The sequence below is a fragment of the Akebia trifoliata genome, chromosome 3 (assembly GCF_017979445.1).
Source record: "Akebia trifoliata isolate Shusen 1 chromosome 3, ASM1797944v1, whole genome shotgun sequence".
Taxonomy (NCBI): domain Eukaryota; kingdom Viridiplantae; phylum Streptophyta; class Magnoliopsida; order Ranunculales; family Lardizabalaceae; genus Akebia; species Akebia trifoliata.
Genome location: NC_141377.1, coordinates 44,467,720 through 44,493,817, shown reverse-complemented (window position 1 = coordinate 44,493,817; position 26,098 = coordinate 44,467,720). Strand labels below are relative to the sequence as shown.

Sequence of the window (26,098 nt, the reverse complement as noted above, 5' to 3'; positions counted from 1 at the left end):
TGGATTCGAACCCATATAAAAAATTCCAAATCCGAATGTGGATATACTCACATTCAGCCCGGGTCTGATGATGAAATCCAATTGATATATAGACATGTATATAAATTATTTTCTGTGCATCTTTTATGAATTGAAGATCTTTAATTCCCATTTTTTAATGAAATCATCAGTGAAAAATAAATTTTATATTCTTTTATCATTATACATGAAAAATGAAGTATAACAACACACTTATAAACTATAGAGATTATTGGCTAACCATTGTTTGCAACAAAGAGTCCAACATTGGTACATAAGAAAATCGAGATTATCAGTCGACTATTGTTAGCACTTAGCCTCTATACAAAAAAACCCTGACTCTGTCACTGTCTACTTTGCCCTTTCTCATTATAATGAAGATCTCTTGAAGATATTATTAATTAGCTTCTTCATGAAATTGATGCTATCTAACCCAAATTCAATATTTTTCTTGCTACACCTTGGAGAGAAGCAAATCAATATGTTGATTTTCTACACTGAATAGGATTTAAATGAATCAAATGTAGTTTGTTGGGACCATCTCACACCATAGTTTTAAATCTCGTCTGAGATCGAGACGACTTGTCCAATATGTCTCAACATTGTCCACCAATGAGATAGATGGACAATTCAATGCATCCAATGAGATTTAAAGCCCACATTCATTTTTCTCATTTCTACACGAAACGTACCAAAAAAAAAATGTCTAAGGCAACTTGATCTCCTTCATGAACGACACAAGACGTCAAAACGAGTTTTAAAACCATGTCTCACACAACCTCTACTTTCTTTTTTATCTTCTTTTTTAATCACCACATGTTGGGTGGTCATTGGTAAGATTATAATTCTCTATTTCATTTTAATTTAGGTGATAGCTTCTTTAAAATATAATAATGATGCTTGCCAAAGTTTACTCTCTTTACACCTTCAAAAGCAGATAATTATAATAGTCATGATAATCTACTAGACTTACTAATATAATATCATCTTTGTCAAGATTGACCTAATTAACCATATATAATAGATTAGAATAGAAACAGCAATAATACTAGTAGTTATCTTATAATATTCGTATTTATTTAAGTTAAAGGTCAATGATGTGATAGTCCTTTGACATCATCTTGAAATGGTACGAGCTGTCCAAACCGTTGATCACGCATACCCCACTAACACCCATAGAAGATAAAAGAGGAATATTATGCTAAAGCAAGGTTGCCACCATACTTCAGATTTAATGCTGACGTATGCATGGGTGCCGCACTCACCCGTATTAAAGTTTTCCAACTAACCAATTTTTGAATAGTTTGATTATCAACCTAAGAAAGAAAAAAAGAAAATAAAATCAATGGTTATATTTGTTTTGATGGCATTATTGCAATTCCGAATAAAATTGAGGAATTTTTTATAGGATAAAAAACTTTGAAGAATTGGATTTTTCAAATACGACAACTCTTTCTAATAATGGGTGGGAACTACATAGGAAGGAAAATACTAGCATTAGATTATGTTCGAAGTTCTCGATCAAACGAAAGGCTGAGATTTGAAATTAATTTTAGATTCTCTTAAATTTCTAGAGTGGGTCATACTTTCAAATAATGGGTGGCGCGTGTTCAACAATTAAATATAACTAATTTTATGTGAAGGGGACATATAGAGATTTGAAGATATGACGTGAGGAGCAAACTTAGCTACCTTTACCATCTCGACTAACCTCTCATAATCAAATTTTTAGAATATATATATACTAAATTAGGCTGCAACCTGAGTGGATTGAATAGGTTGGAGGATAGACCAGGCTCAACCCAAGTGGAAAACCCTCAACTTGAGCTCAACTCACCTAGGCATTGAACATGAGCTTAGTAACCCAAGTTCAACCCAAACTTGAGCTTCTAAGCTTGGGTTAATTCGAGTTAGATAGTTTTTTTATATTATATATTAGACAATAAATTATTTAAAAATAATAAAAATATATAATTAATACAAAAATATTTATACATTATTATACCTCGGGTTCAGGTTGAAATTGGGTTGTATGAACTCTCAACCCAAATTAAGATTAGGTTGATTTATTCTTACCAAGACTCAACTCATGTTCTACATAACTTGGCTCAGGCTCTTGCCATCAATTGGGTTGAGTTCTAATCAATTGCTCAAGTTGTAACCCTATCCTAAATTAAGTGAAACTAATAAGATCAATGAGGAAATACATGGTTATTGCCTCAGCATCCAACTTTGTTTGAGATTGGAAAATCTAATATAAAAGGATCAGATATAAAGGACTATACATGGCATAATCATGCGTAAGAGTGAATCAAGAATATTTGGCCCATCCTTTAATACACGTAATGATTTCTAACCATTGAATTGAGCATATTTTTATCAAATCATCGGTTAGGAATTGCACAATAAATCTGAATTTTGATATGTAAGTAGTAGATGAGAGGATTGTCGATCCAAATAGAATTTATTGAAAATCAGACAATCTTGTGACTAGTTGGTAAGGTGTCATTGCTCCAAAGAAAAGAAAGCGAAAGTGGACGAAGTGGACAGGATCACAACTCATTTCAATTAGTGAACTCCGCTGTTCGTTTGTGGCGAATCGATTCCGCCTTGGAAAAGTCACGCTGAGCTGTTATGGTGCAACGTGGACGGCTGTTAACGTTCCTCACACAATCAAGTCGCTAGCTTGTGAGTTGAGACGCTCAAAAAGATTAGAACTTTTGAAAAGTCACATAGTGTGATCTGCCAAAGATATTCAGACGCATCGGCTTCAACCTCCAACCAAAAATTCCGTAATTATTTATTTTTACTCTTAAAATCTTCAGATTTAATCTCATTTTCAACTTTGAGCCCTTAAAATTTGACATTTTTTTTTTTAAAGTCCATCTTTAATCCATCATTTTTAATTTTTTTTATAAAAAAAATGATTTTATTTTTCGCAAACTCATTCGTTTCCTCTTTGATGTTAAAGTTGAAGATGATTGATTTGAAATTGAAAAAATCAAGGGTAGAGACTACTTTGATAAGAGTAAAATCGTAGGATATTTTTGTTCAAGTCAGATGAAGCCACATGAATGAAAGAAAAAAATACTTTTAGGAATTTTCAAAATTTTCTATGATTCTTATCGCATCGAATATCATTGAAGATCTGAGAGATTTGTTTAATTCGATTTCAGATATTGCATCCTAATTTTTATTAGATTTCATATTAGAATTCGGATACTATTTTTTTTCAAATTTATTTTTAACTGTAGACATATATGATTCATTCGACATCCGTTGATAACCCTAGTGTATGTCGCTACTTGTAAGGTTTGAAGCATTCCCGTAGACCACTTTGCTTAAATTTCTAGTTATATTATAGAATTAGACCAATGCTTTAAAAATCAAATCAATGATTCATCTGAAATTTTATCAATTTGATTGGGCTAACTTACATTTTAAAAAAATAAAAATAAAAACTAATTTTCCCCAAATTATTTTGTGGGTGGGTGGGGGTTGTAAAATACAAATGTCATCAATTTCAAAAACATAAGGAAAATAGAAGAAAAGTTTTACAAGAGATTTATTGGTTGCAAAGCTGACTGCATCGTTGGGTTATGTAAAATTGTTAAATAAGATAAGATTCAACAAAAATTGCATAGCCTTTTCCCAATAGTCTATGGTAGCCTCTCTTCCCCTGGGCTGTCAATGGGTTAGATTGTGAAAATGAAAAAGGCAGGAAAGGAGGAGTATGGAATTAAACTTAGGACCCATCACTTTCAAAACAAGAATCCCATCATCGACTAACTTTAAAGCTAATTAACTTACAAAAATATATATATTCTTCCCTCACGTGACATTATCAAAATACTCTCCTGACGTGGCATGTGTCAGAATTATAGATTTTCTTTCACTAGGATAAACAATTGCTTAGATTTACGGGTATATGAAGGTGTGTATCCTAATACATAAAATCTATGATTCTAACACATAGCACATCAAGAAAGTATTTGAGTATGCCACGTGGGGGAGTTAGATTATCACAACTCATATGTATATTATATAAAACATACAATACAAGTAATTGGGTGTCACACCCCCAATACAATACGAATCTCTATGATTTAAATGAATGATTAGCTAATCGAATCCATGATAACATATACTAATACATAACAATTCTAGTTTAATGGTTATAACGAAGTGAAAAACTATCATTTATAAACAATAATCAGAATTTGCTGAAACTAACATCAATCATAATTTTAATCCATATTCAAACCTCAAAAAAACATAATCTCTCCAAACAATACAAAGTCTCTCAAAATACAAAACATAATCAACTACTAAACCCTATGACAATCTTTAAGTACACAGAGGCTGCAACTTATCGTCATCATAAGTCTCCTCAATAATCATTACGTACGATTCCTCATAAATTGACTCCTCAATAATCATATAATCGAAAATGGTGAATGGTAGGGTGAGTAACAAAGAATTATTCAACAAGAAACATATCATTCTAACATCTAGTTACAACCTGTAACGTATAATCATGCTGGATATTTAAATAATGCAGATTTTATCATAACATAACATTTTAATAATGACTAAATGAAAAATAATAAATAGTTGTAATATTTATCAATCTATCATTCTTTGAGAGATTTAAAACATATATCTATCATCATATAATAAAGAAAAATATATAATACAAACATAATAGTGTAGTTGATAAAAGTGTAGAAGAACATATCAATACAACAGTCACAACATGGCCAATTGATATTCCAAACTTTTCTCAATGTGGAATCCTATTGTTATATCTGATTTTGTGGTCGATTGTTGATAACACGTTTGGGTGATTATTTATCAAATTCAGAATTGACCGTTGATCAAAGATGTTGGTAATTCATTTAATGACTACAAACTCTTAATGATCACTAATTAGCTTCGGAGAAAATTCCACTCCAACGTTACTTTTTTATTTGTTTCTTTCTCTTGTTATTTTACTAACAAAGTTAAGATATAATGTTGCTCTTCTTCTATTACTAACCTGAAAGGAAATAAATTTAAAAATAAAACTAAACAATCGTTATTGGGACAAAATTCTTTTTTTGTTGAAAAAAAAAAGAGTAAGGGGTGATATAAATGTATTTTGAGATTTGGATTTTAGTATCATTTTTTGTTAGTCACGTGGATGTCATTAATTTGTAAATGTGGAAGATATCTCAAATTTTAGATAAATTCAAAGGGGTCTTAGTAAAGAGCAGTGTTGGAATTACCTCAAGATTGGATCTCATATCGCACATTTTGACGTGAAAAGTGGATACGAACCATAGCTGTTTTCATTCATATCTCAAGGAAAACATCTATGATTCTCATACACTTTGACATCAGGGTGTGTGGTGTGAGGTCCAATCTTGAGGTCACTTCAACATTATTCCTTACTAAATTATCTAAAAATTGTTATAATCCTCTCTTAAGAAGTTAAATTAGGCTATTATTGTTTAGGGTGATTTTGTGAATGTTTTAGTTGTCCCATGCTTTCAAATTGGATAACATACTCCCCCTCAAACTTAACCTTCTATAAGAAATTAATGAAAAATGATCTAAATACCCTCATCTTCCACTTCTAATTAAGGTCAGTTGACATTTTAATTTATTGTCAAATTTAAGTAATTATATAATTTAAAATTTCAATTCTCAAAGCAAGGTAGATTAAATATGTATACTTTTTTATATATAGAAGAATCAAGAATGAAAACAAGATTGAAGGAGGATTTTTATTTTCGAAGAAAAATCATGATTTTTTTACAGAAATTAAAAATGAAGGCAATTAAATTAAATTCTTTGTCTTCCAATGTAAACTGAATACAAACTCATATCTCTAAATCCCCGTATTTTTCATTATAAAATTTCAATTATATCACATGCCTTTGCATCCCTAATTAACTTCAAAAGTTTGACAATATTTCAGCGACAACCTACATTGTTAATTAAGTATTTGAAGGGAGGCTAATATTGCCAAATTAAGAAAAAAGTCTTCTTAAAGATTCCCTTATTCCGCCTTCAATTCCTTGATATGGGCGGCGAAGAGAAACCGAACATTTGCTTCAACGATGATAGAAGACAATTATTAAAATAATAAATGGAGAGAGATACCTCTTTTTGAGATGGAATCTAATTGCTGTACAAAATTGTCATTTAGCATGACAAAAGCATCTTCGTCATTCACTTTCTCTTTAAAGAAAATCTCAGGAGATATCGAAAATCGGGCCCACTTTCCACATCTATCTTCCAACCCATAATCCTTATCTTGAAGTTTCTAACAGGAATAAAAATGGATGGAAGAAAACCATAAAAATCCAAGTTGCTGATGATGATCGGATTCAGTATCTTTTCAACATGTGTCAAAGTTAAGAGCTAATTAGAATATAATCTGGACAAAAAAGAAAAAGAAAATATGTTTCTTATATCACCAAATCGTGGGGCTCTGTAAATAACCATTCTTTTAGAAGCTGAGAAAAGCAGGTAGGGAATCTGACCCCTCTCGAAGAGATCCATCTCCACGTGTCAGAATCCTTCTAGATATGGACAGAAGTTTTGTAATAGGCATGAAACATCACTCTTTCTCTCTAGGAAAATGCTGGAACGACATAAACTGAGATTAAGTGGCAAAAATGATGTGGTGGTGCGCACATAACCGTAGATGCTTTTTACATGTATCTCACAGAAAAACATCTACGATAATGTACACAATACCACAAGTTTTTGTCACCTTTGTGTCTCCCTTTGTGTCACCCCAGCACCACTCTTTTCTCTACTCTCCTAATTTTAAAAGGAATCTTATGATGATTTGATAGGTTGTAACTTGAAGATATAATTATCTGCAATTATTATTATTATTATTATTTTATTTTTTTTAAATTTATCTGGGTAAATTACACTATATAATTACTAGTTACCCACATAACAAAGTTGAAAATAAAGCGATTCAAGGGTCAGTAACTCAGTATGATTGCAAACAACCCCTCCCCCAACAATCTAAAAATAAATAAATAAATAAATAAAAATAACCATAATTTTATCTATGAAAAAAGTCGAAAAGAGAATTGATTTAGATTTGATGGGTGATACTATAATATTCAAATGTAAGAAAATTAATTTCCTTGAAGGTAGAGAGGAAAGTTCTTTTTTATTTTATTTTTTCATCCAAGGTGTAAAATTGTTTATGATAGGAAAACAAAATCTAGGGAAAATAATCAACATACACCATGAAACTCACAATTTTAATAAATCATTTTCCAATCCATTTTCATGTACAGTCCTATAGATTTTTAGTGTGTTTTGGGTTACAATTAACTTTATGGAGGCATATTTCTAGTTGGTGTAACCACCTATTTGTTGTTTGAGTTATGAGTTAATTGATAGGTGCATAGTAGATATGCATAATATTTAAGAGAGTCCTAATTTTTTCTCATATTGATTAAAATTATGGTTCATTTGATTTTTATGTGTTCTTTATTTGGTGTGTCCCTAGTTATTAATTCCGTTCTATTGATGACGATTTGACTCTTGAACCACATAGTTATAGTAACAAATGCACTTTAACAACAAGTTAATCTCAATTATAACATAATATAATAGTATTGTTAATTAAAGTCTATATACCTTTTATCGTGGTTTGTGGAGCTTGATCGTACTTGTAAACAATGAGGTATTATAAATCAAGTCATACATTCATGTCGATAAAGAAGTTTTCTCAAGGGTATTTTCATAATTTCACTAATATTATGTAAAATTTTGGTTAAATTTCCTAGGACATTTATATTTTTCGTTTTTGGTGAAAGGTTGTAATCTTTAACTACGCGTTTTCTCTTCATAGTGAAATCAATATGATCCATGGACGTATCTTAATATTGAAGGAACCATATAAAACCTGTGTTTTGTATCTATTTTTCGATTCATCTTCTTAGTTCGATTGCACATGTTTTCTTAACATATTTTCTGTCTTAAGACCTATTTAGATGTTTTCAAATTCCTCACTATTCAAATGATTTTTTGGTGACAATACTTTCAATGAACTTTTGAGTTTAAATCACCGCCTATTTTACATGGAGGCCATATGTCGGTTTGACATAACAATTCTAACTCATCTAAATGAGTTTCAATCACTGCCTATTTTATGTGCACACTTAGGAGTCATGATAGTGATCATTATTTAGTTATGGCTATGTTTGCTTGACAGGTATACTCGTTATCAATTTACAATCAAAATACTATCCACATTTGTGATCCTAAATTCAAGTCTCCAAGATTTGATCATTGACCATACAGATTAGTCAATCAATGTTTTGTTCTGATTGAGATTTACTCATTGTCAATCAATTGTGATTCTTTAATTATTTTTTTTCTATAATTACATTCAATAAAATCCACTCACAATTCCAAATGAAATAAAAAACATGTAAGTTGAAGATTATAAAAGAACATGAAAAAAAACAATAGAGTACTCTATGATTCTTATTGGGATTATTTTAGTCATCTAATTTTAAGAATTTTTTTTGTAAAATTATTGTAATTGTAAAGCATCAAAACCTAATCTTATTTAAGATAACATAATTATTCTTTGCGAAAGACAAAAAATTGTCTTGCCATCATTTTTTTATATCAATAATAAAGACTTACCACGTAATAATTTATCGGTGAGTAGGTAAAACGGTAAAAGATAAATCGAAAGGGCGTCAAAAGTTTGATTTGTAAAATAAAGCATCTTTATAAATATAATATTTCAGGTAAAAAAAAAAAAATTCAACTTAGAAGAAAGAATCTTGAAAAGTACAAAACCTGACAAAAAAAAAAAAAATTGATTTGATAATTTTCGGGGTTCGTAACGCAGACAAAAGATTCCGAATTGTCGAGCTGATTCAGAGCGTGAAACGAGTTGTGTAAAACCGTGTTTACCGAGTTGCAGAATTATGCGACGACGCGTAAGTGAGTTTTGGTCCGTGGAAAACCGGAATTGTTTAACCGAATCTTCGAATTTTAATCTTTTCTTTTCCCTGATCTCTATAGAACCGCTTCTGGATTCCAGATTCCGAATTTTAGGCATTTTTTACTGTTATAAATCCTTGTATCGCTCCCACTCTATCTGTCTCAAAGAAGGATCAAGAGAAACGGAAATAAAATGGGATTGATTTCGCAGGAACTGAGCTTAGATTTCAAGACAACCGACAAACCTAAAACAATTAATGTTTTTCTGAGAGAGATTTCGAGGATCGAAAACGTTTCTGAGAGGTCATCGAAGCTGGACGAGTATATTAAGAGATTAGAAGAAGAAATGAAGAAGATTGATGCCTTTAAACGAGAGCTTCCTCTCTGTATGATCCTTCTAAGCGATGGTGGGTTAGGGTTTAGATTTAGATTCAGATCTAATTCACTTTGTTGATTTGGAGATGGATTTTTGATTTCTCAAGGTGTTTTAATTAATGGGTTTGTTTAATTTTTGCAGCTATTGTAACGTTAAAGGAAGAAATAGTAGTACAGTGTCCGGCGTCCAAAGTTAGACCTGCAATGGAAGAATTTATTCCATTAACAAGAGACTCTGAAGAAGATTCAAGGGTGGAAAAGGAAATAGTAGATGAAAAAGATAAGAAGAAGTGGATGAGATCTGCTCAGCTATGGAGCAATAATTCTTATTCTGAAACTAATTTAAATTCTGATGATAATCAGATATCTTTACAGATGAACAAGGTATTAATGGGATTTTTTTTTTTATGTATATATATTTTTCTAAAATTTTATGGGTTTTTTTTTTTTCTAAAAATACTTTTGTTTTATGGTAGAGAGATGAAGAAGATGATCGGTCTGCAACTAAGAAAACATTCTCAGTAGGGAAATACAAAAATGGGGGAGGGGCATTTGTGCCATTTAAAGGATTTTCTGGTTTTCCAGCAACCAAGAACACAAGAAAAGAGGAAGAAAAGGAGGTTCAACAAGGGTCAGGCCTTTCTCTTCTAACCCATGGAATTATGACTCCAAGGGTGGAACAAAGATCATGTTTTTTGACTTCTAAGGACAGTATCTGTAGCAGAGTTGTTCCATCTTCATCGACCACAAACAATCGGTCAAATTTACAGAAAGAGACCCAATCGCAAGAACCTCCTAGGAAGCAAAGGAGATGTTGGTCTCCGAATTTACATGAGCGTTTTGTAAATGCCCTTCAACAACTTGGAGGTTCTCAAGGTAACAAAAGTTTGCAATTAAGTTTTGCGAAATTGGGTTATTTGTTTTTTCTGTCAATTTTATATGTGGAATATGTTCTCTTCTATCTTAATTCATGGTGGGAGATGTAGGTAGTTGAATCAGCCAAAATGAGAAGAAGTTACAGTAAAGAATTTTTTTTTTGAAAATTAAGTGATAGTTCTATAAATTCTTACTACCTTTTCATTTGGTTTTCTTATTCTGCAAGAAAGTAGAAAAATCAGAGAAATTGAATCTGAATTTACACCCATTAAATTTTATGTGTTCAGTAGCTACTCCAAAACAAATCAGAGACCTCATGAAGGTGGAAGGTCTCACAAATGACGAGGTGAAGAGCCACCTACAAGTGAGTTTTGAATCTAGATTGCGAATTTCCATATTTTTATTTATGGCCTATTCTTTTACTATACAGTGACAAGGATTATTAAAAAGGATTGCTTGTATTGTTTCAGAAATACCGACTACACACGAGGAGAGTTCCTGCTGCTTCAGCCCATGCTAATCAACAATCTGTTGTTTTGGGGGAATTATGGGTATCACAGGATCAGTGTGGAGCCTCTAAGCCGAGCTCTTCCCAGTCTGAGTCACCTCAAGGACCTCTCCAATTGACGGGGGCTGGTGGGGGGATCTCCACTACAGGTGGTGATAGTATGGAAGACGAAGAAGACAGAAGATCGGAAAGCTATAATTGGAGAGGTCACCTTAACAAACAAGGCGAAGATGATGCATAACTGGGTTTGTCCTGAATTTTGCATATACAACTATACATTGGGACTTGACCAACAACTACAAAAATAATACATGTACACAGAAAGAATGATCTGAAGAGATAAAGGTTAAAGAATTTTGCAGGTTTTCGGACTAGTTTTTTGTTTCATTTCTTTCTCTGTTTTTGCGAACTTTCCCTGTTTTTTGTTCTTGTGGTTTTGGTATAGGGAGGTCCATGTAAGATCCATGAGTATGGAAGAAACAGGACGGACATTTCCCAAGATATATAGTTTCACTTGTTGTTGAACAGTTTTTTCTATCAAATTTGTTGCACGCATTCTATGAATTTTGTTGATTGGCATGTCTGGTTTCTAGGATTCTCATTTCTGTTTGGTAAGATCAATGAACAGAGTAGATAGAATTTGTTTGGGTGCCAAGTTCAACGTGAAGTAGTGTTCTTCAAGTCTTGATTACTTCTCATCTGATCTCACTTTTTTTAAATCCCAATTCATGATAGTAATATTTGTTGGCCTTCTTTTATCTGTGAATTCTCAATTTCATGATTTTATGGGATCTCATCTATCTTCGAGTTCAGTTTTTTGCTATCTGGTTCTGATCTTTCCATAATATTTCTCATAATTTTCTCTCTTGCTTGAAAAGAAAATTTTGAAAGATTGTTTCTCCTCCTAGATAAACTAGCATCAGTAGGAATTTATGCTTTCTTCTATAGGTCCATTGGATGAATGCAGCTTCGCAACTTACAAGACAATTTTTTCCTCTTTTCGCTTGGCCACCATATAGAAGACTTCATATCTAAACCAATTCAACTGAAACCACAACATGATCTTAGAAATAGAGACCACCGTATATCCTTTCTAGTAGATGATTTCCGATCCAAATATGCATTTGTTTTTCAACACATCATCATCGCTAAAATGGGGTCAGATGAACAAATCCTTCATGTCTTTCTAGTTAAACGCAAGTGTGTTCCTTTATTCTATTGCTCTAAATGCGTGTTCCTTCTAATGGTGGTGCTACATTCATCCTTCATTGGACATCCAATTAATGTTCCCCGTAGGATTTCACATAGGACTTAACATTGCTTTTGAACAGGGGTTCTCTTTTGGTTTCCTTTTTTTTTTTTTTACTTTCGGTTTGGGTGTCTTATTCTGAGTTGGCTTCCTTGACCTTTTCCTTGTATTTGGTTCTTTGTGGCTCCTTTAAAGATCTTTTACATCTTGAAAAAAGAAAACTTTATGTTCAACAACACTTGAGGCAAATAGATGATTAGGATCCTAAAACAAGTTTTGCTGATTTCGAGCTGGTCTTTTTGAGGCTGAAAACACCATTATGCATTGACTTGGTGTTTGTAGTTCACCAAGCGTTCTTCATTCAAATCCTAACAAGGTATCATCTAAAAGACCAAACTAAATTGGTCTTCATTTGGCTTTTGCCATCAAAATGGAATTTAATTTCTTTAAATCATAACGGCTAGATTACAGATTTAAATGCTTCCTCGGCATCAAATATGCCAGTTAGAAAAAGTACTGTTTTGTATTAACCAACTAAGCAGCCATACTAGCACATCACCTCGTGTTCCCGTGCACACGAAAATCTGCTTATCATGCATAAGTGGTTGTAGTTCATGACCTCATGTTTCATCCATCCAAACTAATAGAATCTGGATTATGTACCATTCTCTATACAAGTCTCAAAATCAATATTCTTTTTTTATTTTTATCCCTGGTGTACAACAGAGTTGGATGGCTCAAGATGCCAGACAAGATCTTAATACATCTAAGTAAGAATATTTTCGGGTTTCTGATTCCCTGTCTTTGATCTTATGATTATCTTGAACTATTCTGATGTTTAAAAATGAATGTTGGTCAAAGATAATTGAAAAAATTGGCCACTTTTTTCAAATCTCCCAATTTATTCTTCACCACAAGTTTTTTAATTTCAATAATTGGACAACTGAGCGAATCATGTTCTTTTATTCAATTCTATCTAAAGCCATGTAAAATAATTTAGTTTGGACAAAAGGTCGCTCTCATTCAAAGAGAAAAGTTTGGATCTTATGGAGAAGATACACTAAACCCACATGTATATAGTCATTCTATTTTAATGCAAATGGTGGATCAACCAAATTTCTTTTAAGGACCCAAAGTGTTAACATTATCAAGTACAAGGGTGGGTTTTACTTGGAGTGTTGATAATATGACCCATGACCCTGTTTTGGTGCACGCCCTTGACACTTTTGCTCACAGCCTAACAAACATGCATGAATGAAATCAGCAGTAGAGAGACTCTCTCGCTTGCTCGTTGTCCACATATTTATTTTTTTAGATTTCAAATCTTAAAAAAAATTATTAGGACCCACATTGATCATCACATTTACAATCCAACCACAATCTTTTAAATTTCACGAAAACATTCATATTCAAAAAGAATATATTATTTTTTGAGCTTGATCCAAGGTGTTGAAAATGGACAGTTAGCAAGCACTTAAATTTAAAAATAAAATTTAACGGTGAAAAATAAATTTTTTTAAATTCATATAATTTTGTCCTCTACATCTCCATTGCATCGTATCATGTTTTTGAAGGTCACAAGGTGATCAGATAAAAAAGTTTTCTTTTTTCATTATGGGCAGGAGAGAGAAACTTTTCTTAAGGAAAATGTTGGAATGACTGTGTTGCACACTGCGCTGAGTGGAGGTGTGCTGTGCAAAATCAGAGATGCTTTTTTCTTGAAATACAAGTGAGAAGCATCTATCTACGGTTCTGTACGCACCTCCCGTACAGTACAGTGTGAAACATAGCGTGCGCCACAGTCACTGCACCACAACTCTGTTCTTAAATGTTACCTAACACATGACCTCTCTTGGCGGCAAAAAAAAACAGCCATGATAAAGATTCAATTAACGTAAATGTTGACTATGTTGGATATGCGAAATATTTAATAAAATGGAGAATGTATCCAGTACTTAATGCCATATATGTCCAACATCCAATATCTGTTTGATGGATTATTCCTAGCGAGTATTTCTGAGTGAATTTCAAGTTGATACCAACAAAATCCTAAATTCAAAAGCTAAAAATCACCAACCAAGTTGGTTTTGGTGGTTGGAGTGATAGTTGAGCTGGATTTGAAATATCTATACATGTACTTATTTTGAGAAGAAAACAACCTTTGAAAGGTAAGACAAAAAGGAACAGATGGACAATCAACTGAGAATATTAGCTACTTAGCTATTTTGATCAATATAGGAGTGAAGTATGTTGGGTTAAAGCTTGTCCCATCTTACAATTCTCATTGTCTAATCTACAATTGAAATCTATTTTTCCTATTTTGTTAACTGGAATGTTTGGTGTCCAAGACTTGAAGGAGACCTTTGCAACCTCCAAAAGCCATTTGTTTTTCATATTTTGTCCCGAGTTTAAATTATTATTATTTTGCCTTTGATTACTAACCAAAATAGCTTAATGTCAACCTTATGTGATGGCTTGTGAAGTCCTTTGAGTCACTAATCTTACGTGAAGACATTAGGTGGATTTGTACATAAATAAGAGTCCTAATAAAATGACTCGTCAGGTGGCATACTCAATCAACTCATTGACATGGACAAGTTGGGAAACAATAGATATTTCTGTCCCGGGATACACTTTTTTATGGATTAGTGCAATCATGTATATCAAGCCGTATGGATCTATGATTCCTGAACTTGTCACGTCAGTGAGTCGATTGAGCATGTCACTTGACAAGTCATTTTATCAAAATTATATAATAAACATTTAAGTTGATGATAGACATTTATTTATTAGGTTTGATACTTTATCATAACTGATTTTTTATAATTGATAAGTCATTATTCCATTTGGTCGTATAACTTAGCATCTATACCATCTTGGGTCTTTGGATTTAGCAAGAAATTGTCACCTATTTTACTTGACAAGATTTGAGTTTAAAAACCATCGGTACCTTTAGACTTTCCAACAAACAAATGATTAAGATGCTAGCGATTTTAAAAGAAAATGTATCTATTTAATTAATCTAAGAAAGATCGTGCTGATCTCAATGAAATCTTTGTAGAGACAAAAAAGTTTTAAAAAATAAAGTATAAAATAATGTTGAAGTGATCTATAGTTCCCGTATACTTCCAAGGAAAAGCATCTATGATTCCCATATACTTTCACGGCAAGTGTGATCCAAGCTTGAGGTCACTCCGTCACGACCCAAAAAAACAAGTGCGGAGTAACCAGCAAGAAGAGATGGTTTTCATATTTTGGAAAAATTAGGCTGATAGATGGGTTTCTTTCTAAATACCCTTAATTGGCGGTATATGTATTGTCAAGTTAACATTTTTTTTCTTTTTTAATAATACCCTCTCATCCCCTTTCAATGGTTGAGATGGATGATTCAAATTGTGATGATAGAAAATTCAAATCCTTGAGGTTAATCTTTGTTCCAAATGTCGAGATCGACAATTTTAGGGGTAACCGGAAACGAGACATTTTTAGTGATTGTACAGACAACCAATATTAGATGACGTGGCGTCATCTGCGCGTTTGTTATATTCTTTTATAATGTGATGAGTTCGCATCGAACTTGTTCTCCTAGTGGCGGCAAAAACCTAGGGTTTTACTACCGAAGACATCTCTCTCTCTCACTTGTTTGTGTTTCTCAGCTTTAAAATCCTAATATTTCTTGATTCTCCTGATCAGAATGAAAGAAGATTCACTCGCATGGTAGCGTTTCTTTTGGAACCTTACTTGAAAAATTCTGGTATTTGGATTCTATAAAGTAGGTTTTTGGTTCCTGTAACTCAATCACACAATCCATCACTTATATATAAATATATATTATCAAATTAATATTTTCCGAAGCTAAATGAGTTTCATTTCATGTAATTTTATCTGATTAGGTTAAATATTGCATTCTGATTTTATCCTTGTTTTATTAGTGTGTAAATCGTGTCTGGACGGACAATTATGAAGGAAATCGTTTCAATCCAAGTTGGAGATTTTGCCAACTACATTGGCTCTCACTTCTGGAACTTTCAGGTAAATTTCCATTTTTATCATTTATGTAAATATCTTGGGTTTATTATGCCTTTAGTCTTAATCCCTGCATGTTAAGGCCCAAAATCGGCATAAAACAAAAAATTGACATCTTTGGATGCTTCATTGTCTAAATCTCATCTTTTTTTGTGTGAAATCAAATCCTTGTTTTCCCCTGTAAGTGCTCCAATTAAGTGAATGAAGTTGGTTTGGTTTGGTACGTCTTAATCATTCAGCACAATTATTTGAGATAGATGCGTTAAAACCATTTTTTTTTTCTTTTGTTACATTTGGAATTTTTTTGATATACTCTTTCTTTGAAAACCAATTTTATTTATTTTATTTTTCTTTCACTTTACTTATTGGTAAATGACACTCTTAATTATGTGCGCTTCACTTCACATGGTATTGTTGCACTTAATCTTTAATTATGTCCTATATATTGGATTACGTCGCTACAATCATTGCTGCATGCGGTTGTATTGTTTTCAACTACATTACTAACATGAGGGACTTAATATTTGAAGGATGAGTTGCTTGGGATGGCTGAGGATCCCCAGGGGAATCCAGTATACAAGAATCAATCTTTGGATATGGATGTCTTTTATCGTACTGGTGAAACACCACAGGTAAAACTTATTTGATGTCAAACTCTTGCAACTATCATTAAATCCATAGCATTTGAATGTCGTAGCTTATATGTTTCCCCTTACGTTTTTCCTAACGCTTCTGACAGTTCGGTTCTCAATTGGTTCTGTTCCAAGAGACCAGACTCTAATCGATTCCAATAAAAAAGGACCTAGAACTGTCTAATCAGTTCCGGTTTCAGTTTGGTCCAGTTAAATGGGTTCCCATTGACACCTCTTGTTTCCTGCACTCCTTCCTTTCCTTTCTTTGGCAACTATGCATCTTGTATTTGTTGCCTCTTGGTATGAGTTAACTAATATCTAAAACATGTTATTGACTCTATTCATAAAAATATGATTTACTTCTTTTAATGAGTTTTCTGTGGAACACATGCTTTTAGGAGTAAGAGGAACATATTGAAACTAATTGCTTTACATTACAAATTTTAGGTTTTAGAGTTTCAAATAGTTTCTTGGCAATGAGTTCTTTTCCTGTTCTTTTTCAATTTGTGAGGATCAAGGTTTAAAACCTCATCTCGAGGCCATGTTTCCATCTGGAGAAAAACCGAGATGTTCTTGACCAGAATATTCCAAACTATTCCGAGACAGTGCAAAACATTTAACATTTTGAATGTGATGTTTCATTCTGGTTTTGACTGAAACTGGAGTGTCTCGCTGAAACATTCCGAAATGGAATGAAACTTTGAACTATGGTCATAAATGATAATCGTTATTTCCATGGTTACCTGCTTGTGGCATACCAAAGCCGATGCTATGGTCTCATACACCTTTTCCTTTTCTAGAAAATGGTGTACCTTTATTAAATTTATTTCGTGTTTAATCTTTGGGCTTGAGATTCCAAATAATGAAAGCAGCCTAATTATGCTTGAAGCTGGAACCTTTTGAACATGCATTATTCAAAGATGAATTGTGCTATTTGATTCTTTCTTGAAGATGCCATTTATTGATTTTCTTATTATTGTTGTTTATCTTCTCAAAAGTTGGAACAAGTATCATAAATAACTTCGCTTCATGGTTTCCATTTTGCTTGTTCAATCTAAACTTTTGTTGAAATACGTTCGTCTCATAGATGAACTTCGAATTGGATAGTTTTTGTAGATGTGTGCTTATTCCCTAGAGCATATGCAGGGCATTCTTACATACACCCCACGCTTGGTATCAATTGGTTTACAAGGTACATGTTCTTCATAATAATTTTGACTTGGTAAATGATCTAGTCTCTTCTTTCCCTGACAACAAAATATTATGTATTATATGCAAGAATGGTAATATTATTTAGTTGATGCTACTGTCTTGTTACTTTGAGTTACACTTTATTCAACTCATGTTTGTAGTAGTGGTTTTAGAACGCAGTTAATACTTATCATAGAATTATCAAGTACCCTTTGCTCAAATGATTGATCTGATATTCTTTTATTTTTTCGTTTTTCTTTTTAACTTTTGGTTCAGTTCTTTTTAAGAGTCCTGTTGGCTATCGGTAACCTTTACTTACATTCTAGATTCTGGACATACCATTTTATGCATATCGCCAGGCCTCTGGCCCATGATAGCATTGACCCCCTTTTGTTTTAAGTATACAAAGAAGATCAAACTTTAGACCTCTTGTTTTGAGCAACGAATATCAACCAATTGAGATTTAGGATTTGATTCAAAATCTGTGGATTGCTCTTGGATGATGACATGGTTTGATGTGGTCGAGATCTAAGTTGAAAACTCAATAATAAATCTATCGTCATATTTTCTGTCCTAGGGTCAAACTATTGTATTTTTTATTGTTAAGTAAAGATATTGTATTGATAGCAAAAAAAGGGGGAGATCAAGATGACCACCCCGAAGGATACAAAAGAAAAAAGGAAAGAAAGATGGGCCAACAACACCCAAGGATACCTGACACAAAGCTAACTTGCTTCTAGATTACACACCCTATCCCATCTCACAAGGAAATCTTCGAAAACGTTGCCCCAAAATTCCTTGAGAGGCTTACACCAAAAAAACAACAAAGACGATGAGGATACAATAAAATCTTGTAACGTTGATTCCTTCCCTTAAAAAACGCAATCATTCCTTTAAATCCAAATGCTCCAACAAATGACGAAAGGAAGCAAACCCCACAGCGTTTAGAATTAGAAAACAAGTTGCCCCAAAACAGACAGGACATCAAATGCTCACGAACAGAGGCTGGAAAGCACCCTTCCACACCAACAAGCGACAAGTAATGTGACCAAATCTGACAGGCAAACTATTGTTATAATGTTGTCTAAGGTTATCTGTCCACATATGATACAAGTTAGCCTGGTTCTTGTATTTCTTTCCTATTTGTAACAGAAAAAATTTTACCCAATAGAATAAGGAATTGGAGGAAGTAAAATGATAAGGTTATGAAGGAGCAAAATCACCAGTTTTTTCCTTGTTAGGCAGCAACAGTGGATACATAGACCCACAAGGTAGAATTTTTTTTCCTTCTCCTTGGCTAGTAAGTTATCTGCTTCTGTGTATGGTTCTCTATAGACATGAACAAATCCAATGAAATAGACTAATGCAAGTGAAGAAGCACCTCTCCGATGCCAACCAATCTTCAAGTAGAAGCCTTCGCCCCCACTGTACTTTTTTTAAATTCATAGTCATATATTTTGTCATAATGAAATTAAAAAGTTGTATAAAAGAGCTGATAAGGAAATAAAGGGTTGAAAAGCTGAGAAACTTGGAACATTCAAGTATGTTTGAAGGTAAATTCATGGTTGGTGTATAAACTTTTCCATACTAGTGACATGACTATAGTGTTTGCACTTGCTGGAGGTGGCAAAAATAGAGCAATATTATAAATGAAGAAGCTTGAGCTATCTTTGTCCTCACACGTACCGGTTGTTGATTTATTTTTGTTCTTTGGATTATAAATTGCATTTATAAGTTGTCAATCAAATATCATTTTTATGTAATCATCCCCCCCCCCCCCCCCCCCCCTCTCTCTCTCTCTCTATTGTTGAAGTCCCCTGACAATTTATTGTACCATGATTACTTACTACTATTTCATGCTTCATTTTTACTTAACTGTTTTACATTGCAGGATCCCTTGGTTCTCTGAGTTCACGTGGTTCCTTATATAATGAGATTCCATCATCCGACCCTTCACATGTTGCCACCACATGGCAAGCCTTTCTCTAATGAATATTTACAGTGTAGTATATTTTGGTTATTAGCTGGCTGTATTTAAAAGTAATAGTGAATTAGTATATAGTTTGTTTTATTTGATGATGTTGCTCATCTATCATGCCTATATGCAGGACTGGTAATGTTTCCAGACATGTATCTAAACCTCGTAAGAAGAATCTGTTCTTGCAAAGCTTGCATGAAGAAGAGACGGACAAATCTGCTCAGTTAACGACAGATGAAGACCTAGTTGAATGTTTACAAAATAATATTCAATCTTGGACGGATTTTTCCAAAGTCCAATACCATCCAAAAAGTCTATATGAAGTAAGTGGAGTATTGCCTGATGCTCAGGAATTTGACAATTATGGAAGTGGAAGGGATATCTTCTCTGAAGGTTTGCGTGGAGAAGAAATGAATGAGAGGCTTCGGTTCTTTGTAGAGGAGTGTGACCATATTCAGGTATTCTCATTTGCTTCGTTTTATTTATTTATTTACTTTTTGATAAGTAAGCATTCATTAACCGATGAAAGTGGTGTTCAAGATGATCAGCCAGATACGAAGGTATCAGGAGCAATAGTTCGACATACCAAGACACCTAAACCCGAATCCAGATCACTCCTCTCATCTTATATTGCACACACAGTCCCATCACCCTAAGAAATCCTCAAAAAACACCCGCTTAAATTCTTTTGAATATTTTTCACCAAAAAGAATAACAATCTTGTAATTGATTGATTTTTTTTTTTTTTTTGAAAAGTGTAATTGAGATGATTGTATCCTGAAGAGAGCACTTACGGTCTTTGAAGTATGCTCATTCTACTCCTTCCATAATCCCCAACAAATTATGAAACAAACTATGCTTCACAGAATCTATTTTGAAGCTGTTGAGGATGTTCCAAGATTTGCCAACCCTCAAACAATTAGTAACAACTCTTCATTCAAATAGATGGATAAAATCAAAGGTGTTTGTTTCTTTTTAGGATGGAATTTAAGATGAAACCATTAATGGTATCTATGATAATCAGTTTTTGTTGAAAAGCAACACCTGTATTATGAGAACCCAATTTGCTAATATGTTGATCCTTCATATCTCAGTTAAGAACATTTATCCGGAGAAAAAAAAAACTCAGTTAATAACGTACATATTTTACTTAATATCTCAGTTATCTGACCCCTCTAACCAGGTCTTGTCCTTAAATAATTTGTTGGTAAGATCTCTGGGGGACTTAGTTATTTTTGGTCGCTTCTTGTGCGATTTTATTAGGAGAAATCTGTGACATTCAAAAGAAAAAGAATTGCAAAAAATAGATACTGGAAAAAATATTTGTTCATTAAATTATAATCATCAAAAGCTCATGGATTTCTCATTATTGTTTTGACAACCAAGAGAAAGAAATAATTCCTATGAGGTATTTTGTTTTTTGCAAATATAATATTTTCTTTTCAAATCTTGGACAATATTGTAAGATTTTTGTAATATAACTGGTATTTGTTACAGCAATGTGATATTTCTCTTTGCATTTTGATTTTATTGTTCACCCTGATCCATGCACTTGTATTTCTCCTGTGAATAATGCTGAAGTGACCTCAAGATTGACCTCACTTCACACTTTGCGTACGTGGAGGTGTGTAGGAACCATAGATGACTTCATCGAGATATGAGTGAAAAGAATCTATGGTTGTGTGTACACCTCCACATCAGCAAAGTGTGAAGTGAGGTCATTCCAGCACGACTCTTCTCCTGTAGTCATTATTTTTCACTTTGATACCAATAAAAGAAATGTTTGCCCTCTGATGGATTTCTACTGTAGCCTACATCTGAACTTCAATTATTCTTGAAAATGAAATTCCAAGCATTCTCAATAGATAGTTAAAATGGTCTAGAAACAATATGTGGTACGCATGTTGCATGTACTGCAGACTGGGACCCTCCATTCAATTGGGCCCGCCTAGTAGATCTTCTATGCCCAAAAATTGACCTTGTCATATGAACTGGCATTCTTTGGTCACTGAGCAAAAAATGATGTAGGCAATTCAGGAAAGAAGGCTCTAGGTTTTTGGTCTGTATGCTTTTGTTTATGTTATTGAACTCCATGTTGCTTGTACAGGGTATCCAATTCATTGTTGATGACTCAGGAGGTTTTTCCAGTGTAGCTGCAGATTTCTTGGAGAATATAGCAGATGAATACACAAACACTCCAGTGTTGCTTTATTCTGCAAGAGCTCCTGTCACTTTCATGAATCCCGTAAGCCGGAGGGTTTCCAGCATAAGAGCTCTCCATGATGCAGTCTCATTTTCAAGACTATCGTCTTTTTGTAAATTGTTTGTGCCAGTTGGATTGCCCTCCCTGAGTAGAAGTAAGCATTCTTGTCGCTAAGAAAATATTTCTTGAATGGTAATGAGGTTTTTTTTCTAGCTTACAATATGTTTGCTTTATCACTCTCAAACTTTTCTAGTTTCAACATGCTTCTGGAAATCTGGGTTCATTGGGTATATTGATGATTTGTTGGCCTGTGCAACCATTTGCTATTGATACTTTTTCCCATATAAAATATTTGGAGGCTGGCATGTTATGTATGATATGAATAGCTGTATTTATCTTGCCAGATAGGAAATTCACATTAATTCTCTATGCTTCTGTTCTTTTTTTCTTTTTCTTTTTTCTGATTGGTTTTCTATTTGTTACTGTGAAGGTAAGGCGTCTACTTTTCTTTGCATAGAAGATGAAATTCCTTTCCACAGCAGTGCAGTTTATGCTGCTGCGCTACATTCAATGTCTCTTCCATTCCGAATGGGACAGCTTGGGCCTACTGTAGACTCACAGTATGTTACTGGTGCTGTGGATGTTAATGGGGTTGTAAGTATGCTAACAGGTCAAGGTAGGCAAAATATGGTGGGCATTTTGGATGTAGCAATGCCAGCGCCTACTTTAACAGGTATCTATCTGACTCATTGTTTACTTGACATGAGCTATTATAAATAGTGAGATCATTGAAGTTTTAAAGCTTCTTTAATCCAGGTGTACAAAACCAACGATCTTTCCAAGGAAGTTTGCATTCTTTGACGCCAGAAATTGCAGAGGATGTGGAAGACTTGCAAGCAATTGAAACCATGACTATTCATGGAGCTCTTCGTTCAGGTATGCTCTGTAATTATTTGTTTATTTTTTATAAGTAGTTATTCTTTATAATATTTTTATTTAGTAGTAGTATTTATTTTTCTTTCTTGAATTTCCTTGTGCTGACATCCTAAGCTATGTATTTGATGCTCCTTAAAACAATTACCATGTGGGCATGTGGCTACTACATAGCCTCTTTTTATGTTGGCATATATAAGTCATGATATGATCTTATAATAGGAAAGAGGATGATTAGGGCTTACAGTATACACCCTTTTCCCAATGAATCGGTGAACTCAGCTATTCCTATATATATACACAAAACAAACACTTAGTTTACGCAAAGATCCATATTGCCATCCTTAATATTATCAAGCATGGATGTGTTTGGTACCCTCAAAGCCCAAGCTATGGCGTTCTTTGTACCACATTCGAAGGACATTGGACTTGATCAATATTTTTTTTTATTTTATGGGTAAGCTGGACTTGAACCCACGACCTCAAAGTCACTATTGTTGAAGTCTTAAAGCTCATGAGGCTTTAAAACGGTGTTCATGCCCACCTTTCTAAATCATTGTGTATGAGGTGTGCCTCACATGCATATGCTGGTATAGAAATTTTAGATTTTTGTCTGTAAACAATTTTTGTCCTTATGAAGTTTTATGTTTTTCACATTGTTTAAAATATCCTTTTATTTCTTTTTCTTCTATAATTCACTTATAGGCATTCTCGTACTCGATGCATAACGCTTCTTCGGTTTCTTCTCATGCCTTCGGCCATTGAAGCACCTCACCCCATACTTTGCATTTAAATTATTGATAGCCCCATCTCTGGATTCTCATACTATTAGAAATTTTATGGTGGTGTTAGCCTAAATCTGCCTTCAATGGGCTATCTTCTAACTTTGAACTTCACTAAAGGACGCATAAGTGTTCTAGATTGCTATCAAATTGTGGTCTTCAGGGGGACAACGAACTCGAAAGAGAGAACATGAGGCTTGAATCAAAAGCGTGGCACAATGAGATTTCTAGCAGACTAATAGTTCGACAAGGTTGAAATTCTCCCAGCCAGGGAAGAACGATACATTCCAATTTAATTAGGACTTTAAAGACATGTAGGAGTTCATGCTTGGATTACTTTATTTGGGTAAATTCTAGCATGTTAAGTTGTCTTATTTCTGATAGTTTGGTCCCAGTTATGTTTCCAAATTGAGTGAAGTAGGTGTCTCTAAGTTTACAATGTTAAGTGGAGCCTTTGTGTCTTGCAGTCTCTTTGATAGATAAAAGAATTTATTAAACTAGAAGAAAATATAAAAGAGAGGATGTTGAGAGACCTACAAAATACAAAGAGAAAAAAAAAAAGACATGGACCACACACCAAAGTTACAATTGACAAACTAATTCTCACCTAAAAGAAAAATCTTCAAAGAAGGTTCCTTTAAAGAAAGTATCATTAGACAGAACCTTTGGACCACAAATCACACTAGGAAGAAATGACAATGATGATTGGTCCAGAGAGTGGTAGAATGACTTGATTGAAAATGTCTTGCATTGGCTAATAGACAAATCCTCTAAAGGACAGATTGGAATACTTGAGGTCTGATTGTTAAAGCTAGTGATAGGCTCGACTTCTTATCGATTATTAAGGCCTCTTGTGAATCAAGAATCCCAAGCCAAATCCTTCCCAGATTGAATCACGAACTCTTTTTTGAAGAAATAGGGTATAGCATGGGGAATTGATCTTTGGCATCCTCTCTGTAAAGGGGGGAGATTTGATCCCAGGTCTGTGCTCTGGCAAATTCAGTCTGTTCTAGATTGCCATCCTCACTTCCTACTGGTTGTCCATGAAATTGTGTACCCATTGTCCAACATTATATTTGGATTGAAGTTGTGGTTCAGTTATGTTTTAGTTTTTGTTCTGTAGAATCGTCCCACATGTATTACAAAGGAGAGGTACATAAAAAAGTGTTCTGTTCGTTAGTTTTCTTCTTTTTTCCATCTTAAGATCTGGACTAGCTTACAATGTGTTTTAATTATTCTGGTTTTTCTTGTGCTGTTAATGGGAGACTGCTTTCAACTCAGTAATTGATATTTTGGTTGACAGGAGGTTTTCCGGCCACAATTTCTGAAGTAAAAGATTCAGTTGTCGCATCTTATGAAAGTGCGGTGACTAGGCCAATGTTCTCCCATCTTTCTGCTGCCCTCTGTCCTCTTCCTGTGCCCCTGCCTTTTCCCAAAATTTTTGGGAACCTTGTAGGACAACACGGAGAGCTGTTAGGCAACCCAATTCCAGGGTCCCAATCAAGAAGTGGTTCGCTTGAAGTTCATTCCATCCCCATGGCATCAAGACTTCGCTCTAGCACTGCTGTTTTGCCATTCATAGAGAAACGGTTGGGAAACCTTCGAAGGTTTGGGATTGAGAGAGGAACTCCAGGTGCTGAGGTACTTCGAAGCTGGGGTTTGGAAAAAGATGATGTGCAGGACATGGGGGAGTCATTGTCTAAGATGCTTATGGCATTGAATCCTCATTCTCAAGTGTCCTCTGATTCAGATTAAGATTCTCAAGAGTGTACAACCATTCCCTGTTCACATCTTTTATACAAAATGTAATATAAAGAAACAAATTCCAATCAGAATTTTTGTGAACATTATCAAAACAGCGAGCTTCCACTGTTCTTTTGTTCACTCTTCACTTAACATTGATTTTTGGACCTTTTAAGAATGCCTTTTTTATCAATTATTAAAAAAAATCCAAACAGAATTATAATTTATAAAGATAAGGTAGAATTGTGAGATTGTTCTAACTCTTACAGGATGCATACAGGGTTTTCTGCTAATCCATGGAGCTTTCCACTATCGTTTTCATCATCAATTATATTGCATTTCATTAGGATTTGGGATATATTGATAACAGGCTCATGGGATCCCCCATCAAGATGAATCTAGTACTTATGTTTGGGCGAGGAATAACTCACTATGGATAACATCCTCAGAAAAAATCAGCTCAATCTGAGACTACCAGATCTGACGTTCAGAATACTTGCAACTCATTAATGATAGGTTAGAAGTTTGATGATTGATCTGATTTTTCATGAGAATCTCAGTATGGTGATCACTCAGCAGGAATCAACCCTAGAGAAGAAAAATAG

At 33.8% G+C, this 26,098-nt stretch overlaps 2 protein-coding genes across 6 annotated transcripts; both read left to right on the top strand.

The window, feature by feature from the left end:
* The first annotated feature begins 9,002 nt into the window (after positions 1–9,002).
* Positions 9,003–11,320, top strand: LOC147407241 (transcription factor HHO6-like). 2 transcript variants are annotated; one of them, XM_086435713.1, is made up of 5 exons: positions 9,003–9,404; positions 9,515–9,756; positions 9,849–10,248; positions 10,539–10,612; positions 10,719–11,320. In XM_086435713.1, the coding sequence occupies exons 1-5, from the start codon at positions 9,191–9,193 to the stop codon at positions 10,995–10,997; spliced, it is 1,209 nt and encodes a 402-aa protein (XP_086291839.1). In that variant the 5' UTR covers positions 9,003–9,190; the 3' UTR covers positions 10,998–11,320. The 2 variants fall into 2 exon arrangements, with proteins under 2 accessions (XP_086291839.1, XP_086291838.1); XM_086435712.1 differs by having other exon boundaries at positions 9,011–9,404; positions 10,536–10,612.
* Positions 11,321–15,444: 4,124 nt separating this feature from the next.
* LOC147407240 (plasma membrane, autoregulation-binding site, misato segment II, myosin-like, tubulin/FtsZ protein) lies at positions 15,445–25,634 on the top strand. Of its 4 annotated transcripts, none has more exons than XM_086435708.1 (10): positions 15,445–15,759; positions 15,938–16,037; positions 16,562–16,663; positions 17,810–17,855; positions 19,746–19,827; positions 19,963–20,290; positions 21,940–22,189; positions 22,526–22,768; positions 22,852–22,971; positions 25,054–25,634. In XM_086435708.1, exons 2-10 carry the CDS (start codon positions 15,966–15,968, stop codon positions 25,503–25,505), a joined length of 1,695 nt encoding a protein of 564 aa, XP_086291834.1. In that variant the 5' UTR covers positions 15,445–15,759; positions 15,938–15,965; the 3' UTR covers positions 25,506–25,634. The 4 variants fall into 4 exon arrangements, with proteins under 4 accessions (XP_086291834.1, XP_086291833.1, XP_086291832.1 ...); XM_086435707.1 differs by having other exon boundaries at positions 15,446–15,722; XM_086435706.1 differs by having other exon boundaries at positions 15,446–15,777.
* The last annotated feature ends 464 nt before the right edge of the window (positions 25,635–26,098 follow it).